Source organism: Balaenoptera acutorostrata, chromosome 2, assembly GCF_949987535.1.
Source record: "Balaenoptera acutorostrata chromosome 2, mBalAcu1.1, whole genome shotgun sequence".
Taxonomy (NCBI): domain Eukaryota; kingdom Metazoa; phylum Chordata; class Mammalia; order Artiodactyla; family Balaenopteridae; genus Balaenoptera; species Balaenoptera acutorostrata.
In genome coordinates, this window is record NC_080065.1 from 126,116,105 (window position 1) to 126,130,113 (window position 14,009).

General features: G+C 40.5%; 3 protein-coding genes across 10 annotated transcripts in view; all 3 read left to right on the forward strand.

Annotated features, from left to right (window-relative positions):
- The window catches only part of LOC103005898 (protocadherin alpha-2), a 128,555-nt gene extending 123,767 nt beyond the window's left edge, over positions 1-4,788 (forward strand). Inside the window, 1 exon segment of the mRNA XM_007194112.3 lies at positions 4,743-4,788. The gene's annotated coding sequence lies outside the window, so the exon portion shown is untranslated.
- LOC130707330 (protocadherin alpha-13-like) overlaps positions 1-4,799 on the forward strand; it is a 62,501-nt gene extending 57,702 nt beyond the window's left edge. The window contains 1 exon segment of the mRNA XM_057541369.1: positions 4,743-4,799. The gene's annotated coding sequence lies outside the window, so the exon portion shown is untranslated.
- LOC103008617 (protocadherin alpha-C2) overlaps positions 1-14,009 on the forward strand; it is a 155,138-nt gene that overhangs the window by 117,027 nt on the left and 24,102 nt on the right. For all 8 annotated transcript variants that reach the window (XM_057541362.1, XM_057541356.1, XM_057541357.1 and 5 more), the window contains 2 exons: positions 4,743-4,801; positions 8,125-8,213. In XM_057541362.1, the coding sequence (XP_057397345.1) occupies positions 4,743-4,801; positions 8,125-8,213 (148 nt within the window). The remainder of the gene's footprint in view (positions 1-4,742; positions 4,802-8,124; positions 8,214-14,009) is intronic.

The following is a 14,009-nucleotide window of genomic DNA, read 5'->3' on the forward strand; positions in this document are numbered from 1 at the left end:
ACTGAGCCTGCACATGGGCATCTGGTCTAACTCAGAACACTCTGCAGGGACACAGCCTGGCATATTACAAATTGTCTACTGGCATGCTGTTTGCTTGACAGAATAGCAGAGTTGGTTCTGGATACTTGCCTTGGTTGGCCACCAATTTTTGCTCTCAGTGAGAGGTCAGGATGATGTCTGTTTGCAAACGTTTGATGAAAAATTACCATCACCAAGCCCAGAGGTTTAGCTGAATTGAATGGGGATTTACATGTGTCTTTGAATATGAGTTTTGTAAATTTCACCTGGCTCCATGTTCCTGGGCATATTACAGTATGAATATAAATTTGGCTTATTCGTGTGATAATATTTTGAGTACTATAAAAGCATGATTTCAAAAATCAAAGGTCAAGAGAATTCCTTAGCAGTGTTTTAAATCTGCTAGCCTAAAAATTATACAAGTTTTTGTCTTTCGAGGATTTGAACTCGACAAATGCAGAGAAATCTCCAACATTGCAAAAATCGAAGAAAAATGTTAGTCCCTTGGCACATAAGCAACATCAGTTCCTTTCTGGCCTTGCAGGGTCAGAACTCTGGGCTCCAGGGAAGTAAAACTGTGGGTGAGAGAGTAACTGCTGCACTAGCAGGCTGTGCATCCAGAATTAAGCAAACCTAGCATTTTCTGTTGTACTAGAACCCATTAGGTATGTTTTAAAGTGATGTGTATTTTATTTTCCTGCTCTGTGGATTAGGATTATAAATGACTGTTTTTAGAAGTAAGTATTCACCTAGACTTCTCATATTTATCATCTTTTCATTTTGATTTACTAGAAGACTAATATGTAACATAACAATGATTATTTTAGATGTTAGATTCCTTTTTGCCTTCATGACCAACAGTTTATGTGTTCATTTTCTATTGCTTTGTAACAAATAACCACAAATTAGTGTGTAAAAACAACACTCATTTATTACCTGCACACTGTGACTGGGTTCTCTGCTCAGGTTTTCACAAGGCTGAAATCAACATGTTGGACAGGCTGAGTTCTCTCTTGGAGGCTCTGGGGAAGAATCTGCTTTCAAGTTCATTCAAGTTGTTGGCAGAATCCAGTTCCATGAGGACTGAGCTCCCCGTTTTCTTACTTACTGTTGGCTGGAGGTCACTCTCAGCTCCTAGAAGTTGCTCTCAGGTCCTTACCAATATTTTAACAGTGGAGAATATTTTCTCACACAGAATTCCTCTCATGCTTCAGATCTCTCTGATTTCTGTCTCTGATCTCTAGACCCAGATTTAAAAGACTCGTATAATTAGGTCATTCCCACCCAGATAATCTCCCTTTTTCAAAGCCAGCTGTGCCGTATAATATAACTTAATCATGGAGTAAGACCCATCATATTCAGTCTTGGAGATTATACAGGGCATTTACAGTAGGGTGTAGGGATCTTGGAGGCCATTTTAGGATTTTGCCTATCATAATTTATATCAGTGTTCACAAAATATCACTGAAAAATTTGCAGTGGATACATCTTTAATAGATTCCTACTAGGAAGGAAAAGGAGATGCTACATGTAGTCTTGTTTCTCAGAGGACCATTTATTGATAGCTTCATGGATTTCCATGATAAGAAGATAGCATATTACTTCACTGAGTAGTCCTATGGTGTTATGAATGGCATAGGGTATTTTAAACCTATTTTATTTCAAATCTGTCTTGGAAGAGGTGATTCACCCTTTTGTAGCTCAAATATTCCATAGTATAAATAATACCATTACAGAATAAATCAAGTCTTAGCTATAATTTTGATAGAAACAAATGGATTCTTGTTCTTCAATAATACTACATCACCCACGTGGACTACCTAATTCAGTTTTTCCACATCTGGAATTTCATGACTTATTCTACTGAAGGGCTACGCTTTGAAACAACAGAACATACTGGGCTTTTCACCAATAGAAATTAAGCAAAGCCCAGGGATGTACCATCCAAGTACTAGAGAACTAAACATATGTCTCATTATATTAGGTATATCAGCAGTCAACCTCTCAGCTTCAATTTTTTCCAAGTTTAATGAATTTTTCCAAGTTCACATGAAACCCATGTACATTTTATTACATTTAATTTTGTATCATTTTAAAATAAATCAATCTGGGAAAGTCAGAAGTAAAAAAGAGAAAAATACATATCTGTCATTCCACGCAAATTTATTTAAAACACAGACTTTTGCGTTAGGGGTACCTAAAGATGACTATCAGCCAAACCTACCTATCAGGCAGGTAATTTAATCTCTCTAAAGTTCCACATTTCTAATTTTTGTAATTTAAGTACGATAGTGTTGCCCTTGCATGGTAGTTGATTTATTCAAAAGCCTTTAAAAAACCTATCAAATACCTGAACCCTGCTAGCTTCTGAGGCTATAGCTATGTATTATGAATATTTGAGAATATCAGTATGTATTATAAACAAAGATATAATCCCTTTCATAAAGTTTATGGTCTAATAAAGGTGTTGGGATAAATGCAGTAATATGTATAAAGTGCTTATTCCTTTGCCTAGTATTGTGTGGCTACTTAATTACTTTCTTCCTTACCTTTTCCCCGCCTGATCTCACTGCTGTAAGATGTCTCACAACTATGATTTTGGCAAATAAATCTCAGAAGCATCTTGTTGCTGAGGGACTATTATAGAAAATAGCAGCATGACAAATTACGTGTCGTTGAGGAAGTGAGATTATGTAATGGACTGAGTTTCCTGGTCAGTCCTGCTAGAACTGCGCCTTTCCGCAAAATAAAGTTGGTGATTTCATTCACCAGATCAAGTTGCAGCAATTTTCATCATGGATGTTACCCAGTCTTAGAAAAATTGGCAGCGTTTGCTCAACAGATGTCAGAGTCTTTCTTGAAGGAGGGTTCTTACAGCTACCAAGCTGACACCAGTGCTGCTGATGGTCAGGGGAAAGCTGGTGATGATACGATTAATAAAAAGTATTTCAGTCATATTTTCAGGTTTACCAAATGGTTTGCAAATATTTTCTCTTTTGCTCCCTCTACTACCCCTGATAGAAAATGGGAGCCCCTTCATTTCATCTGTAGATAGTTTTATGGTACTTTATGAGGAACATCAATAGCATTTTGTGAATTTGAGAACCAAGGAGGAAGCAGCTTGTATCTTGCCAACAGAATGGAAGGGACCGTAGAGGGCAGTTAGTGTATGGGGACATTTGAGGTAAAGAATCCTAGAGTTGTAGCTTTTTCTGGGCCTTGACTTGGCTAAGTTGTTGAATATCATCTAACCATCCCAAAGTCTGTCTGGAAGTTGAGATGCTGATCACTTCTTCTCTGGATCTTGTGAAGAAGTATGTTTACAAAATACTGTGCATCCCTTGAATGAACTATAAGAATGACAGGAACAAACTTGACATTTTGAAATAGTTTATTGGCATTACTGTGGCCTTGTGTCTACCAAATATAATTATAGTCCAGAGGAAAATGCAGAATACAACCTCCATCTCTTCATCTTTCCATTCAAATAGGCCTCAATATTCAGTGACAGCACCACTTTAATCTCTGCCCATGAAAACACTTCGAGAGGAACATCTGTCATGGGTTTTTCATAATAACATTTTTACTAATTGATAACAAGATAGTGATGGTGATTGATTTTGTTCCCAGTGACTCCTGAGTAGCTTCTACTCAGCACATAACTTCCAGAGCAGTCTTTAGGTGCCCACATTTTCCTCAGTGTCCCCTCCACTTTGAATTGACAGTTTGAAGACACAGGGCAATTCATCTTTCCAACACATAGGTGGTGCAGAGTGAGTCAGGTTCTTCTTAGGTTTCAGCTGCTCCCTGTTAAACGGAGCTTAGCAAACAGTAATTGAATAAGAAGGCAAAGCCCTCAGAGGAGCAGGAAACAAGTACAATTTTATGAAAAGGATTATGCAGCACAACAAGGTCAAACCCCACCGTGGTTTGTTTTCCTCTCCCTTGTATTCCTCTTCAATCAGCAGAAGAGGCTGTTATCAGTTGCTGGCATTATGACTGGGCACATCCGCCCAGAGTCAAACATGCTGCAGTCTGCAAAGTCAGCAGCAGATTGCAGTGCTCTGCAGTCCAGCCAGAACAGCAGAATTTGTGTAGCTGTGGGCCCTGTTATAGCTAGAATACCAAACTGGGGATGTTCCCTTAACGGGGCATTTGAGGGCAAAAACAATGAAAGCTTTTCCTGTTTCAGAGTAGACTGCCCTTCCACTATTGCTGCTTTAGGAACATAGACCTGTTTTGTTTTGTTTTTTAATTGAAGTATAGTTGATTTACAATATTGTGTTGGTTTCAGGGGTACAGAGATTCAGTTATATATATTCTTTTTCAGATTCTTTTCCATAATAGGTTGTTACAAGATATTGAATAGAGTTCCTTTGTGCTATATAGTAAGCCCTTGTTTACCTATTTCATATGTAGTAGTGTGTATCTTAATACATAGACCTGTTTTGAGCAAGGCAAAGCCAAAGCCGGTCCTCACAGCATCATTAAATCCAGTTTTCCATGGTATTTCATCTGTGCAAGGACCCTGATGAGCTAATTTAATTTTCTCCTGAAGTGCTATATATATGTGAATATCATCTTAGAGGTGCATATGAAGTGGCTTCCTCCATACTTTTAATAGCTACATGGAAATATTTAAGAAACAACTCATCGGTGAACGTCGTCACTAGGAGATCATCGTTTTTGCCATATTAACAAAAACTCCCTTTGTGATTTTGCAGCCCCGACAACCCAACCCTGACTGGCGTTACTCTGCCTCCCTGAGAGCAGGAATGCACAGGTATGGCTTTCCCTCCTCATTTCACTCAGAAGTTACTGCAACTGTATGACTCAGATAAACTGTCTTCATAGGCCGGAAGCAGCTGTCAAAACTGAGAAGCTTAGATACTTTGCCAGGGGAATGCAGTTGTTTATATGTCTCCGTGTCTATTCCTTGAAACATTGGAAGCGGTCAGCGCCAAACGCTTATCAAGTGCCGGCAAATAAGAATCTCCTGTAAAATCACAGATACAGGCGACTGTTTACTTTCTCTCATTAAAATTTCTATAAGGAAGTAGCTTCAACTTCTTTCATCCCTTCCCCATCTGTACTTTCTGTCCTTCCCTTAAAATTATAATGAATACTGATGCTTTCAGACTTGAGTACATTGTGTAATATATATGCACTTGTTGTCTACCTTGGTTTTCCATCACACATTGACTGTTATATCCTGTTAACCACAATAATTGTTGTTCATGTTCACCCCTATTAGAGTCTCCTTATCTTTTCCATCTTGTTGCTGTCTTATTGCCTGCCCTCAGTGGCAAGAGCTCTTCAGAGGATGAGCCATGTGAAGGGCCTTTATTGAATATCTCGAGACCAAATCTAGCTTACTTTTAAATTAACCTAGAGTAATAACATTACTTTAAAACTCAGATTAAATATAATTTTGCCTTCTCTACTTTGTCTCTTTGACAGTAATTGATTAACTACCATTATTCCCAGACCTGATCTAGTATTCATGCCACAGGGCCAAATAAAAGATTCATTATTTGTGAGTGTCTTTGGGAAACCAAATGAAGAGAGCCAAGCAACTAGTGTTTACTACCACCAAAATAACTTAGTTTTAAAGAAGAAATAAACTCCAGACTTAAGCCCCTCAAAATATCTGGGCAACTCTTGAGTAGATCGTCACCAAACCTTGATCAATTTCTAAAGAGAGAGCTTACAGAGTATGTATTGAGTTAATGAAAAATTAGTTTTAGCCCGTCAAAAACACATTAAATTAAAATAAATCAACATATTCCCAAACATTACATTACAAATTGAGCAGAAATCATTATAATGGGTGCCCTTTCTAAACGAGAAGCAATCAGTGAAAACTGAAGATCAGTAGTTGGCTTGGTGAGACATCACATTGGAATCTGGTCATAACTTTAGGCCAGAAACACTTATGCAGATGCCAGAATACTAGGTTTCAGAAAGATTCTTTCTATTTGTTAGAAACCAGCTTATGCTTTTGCCTGCATCTGAGCTATTGTGGTGGACTATATGATAGGAAAAAATATGGTTTACAATACCAACTTCTTTTGTCCCAGTTGAATTAGCGCTTTACTTGAAAAGTACCAAAGCTATAAGATGCACCTTTAAAACTATATTAAGGGCTTCCCTGGCGGCGCAGTGGTTGAGAATCTGCCTGCCAATGCAGAGGACACGGGTTCGAGCCCTGGTCTGGGAAGATCCCACATGCCACGGAGCAACTGGGCCCGTGAGCCACAATTACTGAGCCTGCGCGTCTGGAGCCTGTGCTCCACAACAAGAGAGGCCGCGATGGTGAGAGGCCCGCGCACCGCGATGAAGAGTGGTCCCCACTTGCCGCAACTACAGAAAGCCCTCGCACAGAAACGAAGACTCAACAGTCATAAATAAATAAATAAATAAATAAATAAATAAAAAGAACGTGAATTTCTAAAAAAAAAAAAAAAAAAAGAAGAGTAAAGGCTTATCTTTAAAAAAAAACTATATTAAAATAAAATACTAAACTATATCAGTTCCTTATTCCATTTTCAAATGAAAAAAAAAGCCACATGTGTTTCTATTCAGGTTTCAATTAAGATATTATGAGATTCAAGTAGGATAAGAAATGAAATAAAAATTAAAACTAAATGTTATTTATTCCTCACAGTGTAGTACATGGAACATATGTTAAAGTTGTGAACTTAAACAACACTCATCTTTTTCACACATACGCTTGGCTTCTTGGCCTTTCTAGCCTCAGATATCATGTGCCTGTTCCTTTGAAAATTCTGCTTTGAGCTGAGCTGGTTCCTAGGGTAGTTCCATCTTCAGAGTGAGTCTAATTGAACCCATACAATTTGCTGGTAGAATCCACCAACACCCGAAGGATATTAATATTTGGAAAAAAGAGAAGATTCTAGGGTGTAGATGAAGGGAAGAACAGCAGTAAGGCAGAGCTTAATGAGTGAATTTCCACTAGATATGTTGTTTGAAGTCAAAGAGTAAGAGGATATTGGGAATTCCCTGGCAGTCCAGTGGTTAGGACTCTGTGCTTTCACTGACGAGGGTGTGGGTTCAATCCCTGGTCCAGGAACTAAGATCCCATAAGCCTCCTGGCACGGCCAAAAAAAAAAAAAAGAGTAAGAGAATATTGAACTTAGAGATGACCTTCCCCCACAATATTTCAAGTTTGCCTGCTCTGTTGAGTCACATGACCCCTTCAGGCAGTAGTACTCTAAGTTTTACTTTAGTAACTTAACTTCCGAGATGAACCAATGCCTAATTTCAAAGAGTCCTCTTATTTTGGTGAGGGTTTTCTTGGGTGATATTTACTCTTAGGGTCCCATTTGTTACTTTCTTCATCCAGAAAATATTGAGGGTCTCATATCTGCTAACATTACACATACATAAAGAATATGATGTTCTCTCTGCCCTTGAACAATTTACGTTCTATCTCTACTTGCCTCTAAGGATCTCCCAGTTCATGTCTCACTCTCTGCAATATTTTATGCTGAATTAATCTCTTCTGAACTGGGATCCATGAGTGGTGGTGATAAACTTCCTCTAGTCCCAGGAAATGTAGGGTGGGTTACCTATGAGGAAAAGATACAGAAAGAGTAAAACAGAAAATAAAGTTAAGAATTAATTGGGCCAAACTGGAATAATACTACAGTTACCAGCAAATAATGTTCGTGCTTTCCTCTTTCCTATAAGAACCCAGAAATAAGAGAACTAGCAAAAGAGGCTTGGGGCTTTTGAGAACAAGCTCTCCTCATCTGCTTTGGCATTAAGACGATAAAATGGCATTAGCCCTCTGATGGGCTTCCTGTTAGATTTAATGAACACCACACAGCATTACTGAAAACCAAAATTGCTATAAAGATAAAGCATGTTTATCGCCTGCATGGTGTAGCAGGCAGTAAGTCAGCAATGCTTTTGCAGTTGATGCAAGCTGACTGCTCAGTGGTAATTGCTTCAGTTCAAGCATGAGTAAAAAGTGTTAGCTGCAGCCCTGCCTCCAGAGATGTAAGCGCTTTCTGAGGGTGGAAGGAGAGCTGGAAAGGCATTTATGGTCTAACTATTATTTGGGTCTATGTGTTTACTCAGCTCTGTGCACCTGGAAGAGGCTGGCATTCTACGAGCTGGTCCAGGAGGGCCTGATCAGCAGTGGCCAACAGTATCCAGTGCGACACCAGGTAAAGACCCAGGGTCTCTCCCTTCTTGCTTGGGTTCTGGAAAGCCATGAGATGACCTGTTTTTGTAAGACCAGGAATGTCAGTGGCTCTCTTTTTATTCTTACTTCTTTTTCTTACATGTGTGACTTCCTTGCATACATGATTATGCAGGAGTATTTTGATTTTCTACTTAATGTACTTCAGCAGTTGAAAACAATAACATAAGGGTGTGTGTGTGTGTGTGTGTGTGTGTGTGTGTGTGTGTGTAAAGTTATTTTCTGAAATAACTGGGTACATTTCAAATGCTTTGGCTGTCCGAACTACAACAGGCAAGATCTGGTGGCCTCATGCACAGAGATGACACTGTTAGCAAAGATCTTTTGGTTAAAGATGATGGAAATCCACTCAAAGTAGTAAGCAAAAGGGAGACTGATAGATTGATTAACAGATAGATCGATGAAATGGAGTTCCTCATGGAAGTGGAAAAGTTGTCAGAACCAGGGCACCACTCTGGTTGACTTCAAGTCACCATCAGGCCTCCTCCTTCCCTGACATGTACATCATTCTGCAGACTGACTTTTATTGCCTTGACATGCACGTTGCCAAACATGACCGGTCTTGCAGTTTCTTAGTTCAGAGGACCAATGGGAACTGATTCCTAATCCAAACTTTCAGGAAAGAGGATCCACCAGATTAAATCAAGAACCCAATGGCTGGGTGAACATAAAAAAATTGCCTAAACTCATATTTCCTTATTTTTCTTATTCTTGCCCAATCACTGAAGCAGTGTCATATAATACAAATATGGCTTTGGAGGCCCATCCCTGTGGCAGTTATCAGAAAGGAAGGATTATAGAGACTGCAAATGTTGTCTATCATAATCCTCTATTAATAGAACATGACGATGATGGTAATAGTTACTAATTATTGAGCCACAATGTACCCAGACACTGTGCCTTGTGTGATCTCATTTATTCCTTGAGACAATCTTGCAAGGGATTTATTATCTCTATTTTACATGTGAGGAGCTAGAGACACAGAGAGATTAAGAAACATACCCAAGTTCACATAGTTTGTAAGTGGCAGAGGTAGGATTCAAACCCAAGTGTGTCTAGTTCCAAATCCAAGTGTATCTAGCTCTTATATTCATAGCATGGCTGGCTTGCAAGAATCCACCCAAATCCAAATGCATACATATATACATACATAACAGATTACATAAGCGTATGTGTAAAAAGTTCTTTCCAAAAATAAGCTGGTGCCTTTCAAATGATTAGGCTATGCAAGTAACATGTGCAGCTAAGGGCCCATTTTCACTGGCAGCTCTAAGGGTTTTCGTTGATTCTAATCAGCCAGCATTTGCTATTTATGAATGTTGTATAATTCAACTAAAAGTCACATTTGTTAAAAAAAAACAAATGCCCAAGTTAAAGCAATTCATTAGAGAGCTAATATTGCCAGATGGGAAGGGGAAAAACATAAAATAGTTCATTGACAAATCTGCAACCCTAATGCCAGTGATGGTGTGAAGAAGCGATGGCGGAGGAAGTGGTTTTAGACTACCAAGTGCTGCAGGATGGGAGGCATCTGAAAGGTGAGAACTGCTCAATCCAAGCAGCCCCATGAAATCATGCCCTCCTACCCTGCCTCCATTTCAGGGTTTTTTCTTGTTCTCATAGAGACTTTGTAGGTCAGGCTGATGAGCCCAGAACTAACTTTGAATACATTCTCCCTTTCATCAGTGATGCTGGTTGGTGTATATTCCTAGGCCAGTGGGAAGTAGGAACTGTTTACTGATTATTTTTATCTGCATCTGGCCCAGGACTGTCCTTCAAATTCAAAAGAATGTTAAGAACACATCTTTTAAAAAATACTTATTTTATTGAAGTATAATTGATTTACAATGTTGTGTTAGTTTTTGCTGTACAGCAAAGTGATTCAGATATATGTGTGTATATATATACATATATACACCCATTCTTTTTTATATCCTTTTCCATTATGGTTTATCACGGGACATTGAATATAGTTCCCTGTGCTACACAGTAGGACCTTGTTGTGTATCCATTCTCTATATAATAGTTTGTATCTGCTAATCCCAAACATCCAATCCTTCCCTCCCCAACTCCCACTCCCCCCTTGGCAACCACAGGTCTGTTCTCTTTGTCTGTGAGTCTATATCTGTTTCATGGATGAGTTCATTTGTGTTGCATTTTAGATTCCACACATAAGTGATATCATATGATATTTGTCTTTCTCTTTCTGACTTACTTCACTTAGTATGGTAATTTCTAGGTTCATCCATGTTGCTGCAAGTGGCATTATTATGGCTGGGTAATATTCCATTGTATATATTTACCACATCTTCTTTATCCATTCATCTGTCAATGGGCATTTAGGTTGCTTCCATGTCTTGGCTATTGTAAACAGTGCTGCTATGAACATAGGGGTGCATGTATCTTTTTGAATTATAGTTTTGTTCGGATATATGCCCAGGAGCGGGATTGCTGGATCATATGGCGACTGTATTTTTAGTTTTTTTGAGGAACCACCATGCTATTTTCCATAGTGGCTGCACCAAATTACATTCCCACCAACAGTGTAGGAGGGAGGAACCCATCTTCTTGACAGAAGAGAGGGAAGGAGTTGCCATGGCTCCACTTCCCAAATGTCCTAACTCCTCTTGTATAATCCCTTCTCTCCAGTACTATGCCTGGCTGTTGAGTCATGAGTCACAGTTTTCATGGACTGAGCTGGACAGAGCTTATATCTTCCAATTACTCTATGGGTGACCTAACCATACTTTTCAGCATACCTCTGCACCAGTGATAGGACATTAGAGAGATGCTCCTCTGTGTTCTGCTCTGTCCTTTTGGTACTTCAGAGTTTTAGGACTCAAAATATGCTCTGCAATGTTTGGAGGGAATATGGCATAAAGATGAAGATTATGGTTTAGAGTCAGATCTGAATTGAATTCCAATTTCAAACTTACTTGCTGGGTGAGCATAAGCAAATTGCTTAAATTCATGTTTTCTTAATTACCCCATCTGTAAATTGGGTATAATTATAACACCTATCTTATCTAGTTGCCATGATAACTAAAGAAGAAAGAGCTGAATATAGTGCTTGACATGTAGTATTAATAAATGTCTAATCTTTTTTTTTTTAATTATTTATTTGGCTGCATCAGGTCTTAGTTGCGGCGTGTGGAATTTTTCGTTGCGGTGTGCGGGCTCTTCATTGTGGCACACAAGCTTCTCTCTAGTTGTGGCACACGGGCTCCAGAGCATGCAGTCTCAGTAGTTGCAGCTTGCGGGCTCTCTAGTTGTGGCGTGTGGGCTCTAGAGTGCATGGGCTCAATAGTTGTGGTGTGCGGGCTCAGTAGTTACGGTGTGCGGGCTCAGTTGCCCCGCAGCATGTGGGATCTTAGTTCCCCAACCAGGGATCAAACCTGCGTCCCCTGCATTGGAAGGTGGATTCTTAACCACCGGACCACCAGGGAAGTCCCAAATATCTAATCTTTTTATTCCTTTTTTTCTGGGATACTTTTGTTTCATGCAGTCTGTGTTGTGGCCTTAGCTGGTAGCATCTTTTTTTTTTTTTTTTTAAAGTTTTTACTTGATTTTATTTATTTATTTATTTATTTTTGACTGTGTTGGGTCTTCGGTTCGTGCGAGGGCTTTCTCCAGTTGTGGCAAGCGGGGGCCACTCTTCATCGCGGTGCGGGGACCGCTCTTCATCGCGGTGCGCGGGCCTTTCTCTATCGCGGCCCCTCCCGTCGCGGGGCACAGGCTCCAGACGCGCAGGCTCAGCAATTGTGGCTCACGGGCCCAGCTGCTCCGTGGCATGTGGGATCTTCCCAGACCAGGGCTCGAACCCGTGTCCCCTGCATTAGCAGGCAGATTCTCAACCACTGCGCCACCAGGGAAGCCCAGCTGGTAGCATCTTAGCCAGAATTCAGTAGTTCTCATTTCTGAACCCAAATACAGACCCTCTAAGGTTGTCTGGATCATCCTGACATCTGTACAGTTCTGTCACCCCCAGCCGCCCTCCTGGAGATGGCATGAGGAGAATTTATCAGTTCTGCCTGAGAAAAAGGAAGAAAACTTGGTTGCTTTCATTCCCAAGTAGAGCCTGCCTTTCACTGATTCTGTTGTCCTTAGTGTTTCATGACGAAAGTGCAGTTGCTTCCAAAAGGCTTCCTAGTGGCGCCTGAGTCTCCTTTCACTTGTGTCTGAGACCTTCTCAGGAACCAGCACCTTCTCACACCAACACCTGCAACAGTGGCAGCCATGGGAATAGAGAGAGGCCTGCTGTGACCGATCCACCCTCACATGTGTTCTTTGTAGTTGTTTTTCCCCACTGATGAATTCTTTGGCTTTGTCCCCAAACTGTTCATTCATTTTCACAGTCCACAGAAGCCTAGGCAAAGATGCCAAGCTCTGAAGGGATCAATGGGGACATCACCAGGTGATGTTTCCTGCAGCATAAACAAGTCGGGCATTAAATCTGTTAATCCCAATTGTTGGCCACTTTCTCCAGCCTTGCCTCTGTGTGAGCAGACCTGGACCACAGGCTTCTTATTTCCTTGGCAGCTCAGTGAGACTGAACAGGGAAAGAAAAGGAGCTGAGTAGGGAGTGCACAGCACACAGTTATCCTTCAGATGGAGGGGTGTGTTGGGGGGCTGAGGGCGTTATAGGGCCAGTCATTCGTGCTTACAACTCTTTTAACGTTCTCAGTGTCAAGCTCTGAACAGGGTTTAATGAGTGCCCTCTTGTGACAGTTCCTAGAGAGAATCCCAAGAGATTATAAAAAGACTGTCCCTGCCTTCAAGAGAGCTAGTCTGGCTTCGGGGCCTCTGGCTGCTTTGCTATCTTGCACTGGTCCTTCCAGGCTCCTCTTTCTACATTTCATGGGATCTCAGGACTTACCTAAGGCAATAGTAAATTAATTTTGGAGTGGGAGATATTCGCTATTTTCAAAAGAGCTCAGAATTCAAAAGAGCTCAGAGCTCAGCCAAAGAATCATCAGTGGAGGAATTCCGAAATGCACAGCACTGCCAAAGATAACATTATAGCTTTTCAAGGAACACCCCAGAGGATCTGGGGCTGAAGTGTGAAAGGTTAATTAGGTAGGTGAGGCAACTAAGGCCATGAGGTTTCCTTAGAGAAGCTTAGTTTATTTTATTTTTTATTTTTTTGGGGGGGCTTTCATTCTTCTGTGTTGTTGCCTGCATTATCTCTGTCTCTTTTTTTATGGGGGTATAGTTGTTTTACAATGTTGTGTTAGTTTCTACTGTACAGTGAAGTAGAGTTCCCTGTGCCATGCAGCAGGTTCTCATTAGTTATCCATTTCATACATATTAGTTAGTGTATATACGTCAGTCCCAATCTCCCAATTCAGCCCACCCCCGATTTCCCCCCTGGGTGTCCATACGTTTGTTTTCTACGTCTGTGTCTCTATTTCTGCCTTGCAAACAGGCTCATCTGTATAGAGAAGCTTAGTTTAGAGTGACTACACAGGGGTTCTCAAGGCATGGTGCCCAGAGCCACACTGACAATACCTATCAAATCTGAAATTCTCGGGCCGGGGCCCGGCCATCTGTGTTTTAAGGAGCCCTCCAAGTGATCCTGATGAACCCTAAGGTTATAGAGTTGAGAGTAAATATTCCTGAGATTGTCTGATACCTTTGAAGGCTCAGAAACCATGCAGGGAAGCCATCTGTTTATGATTCTTACAGGAAGCAGGAAGCCTTTCCCCATATCAGAGAGATGATACGCAAGAGCTTAGGCTGTGGGTCAGAGTAAACCTCATTT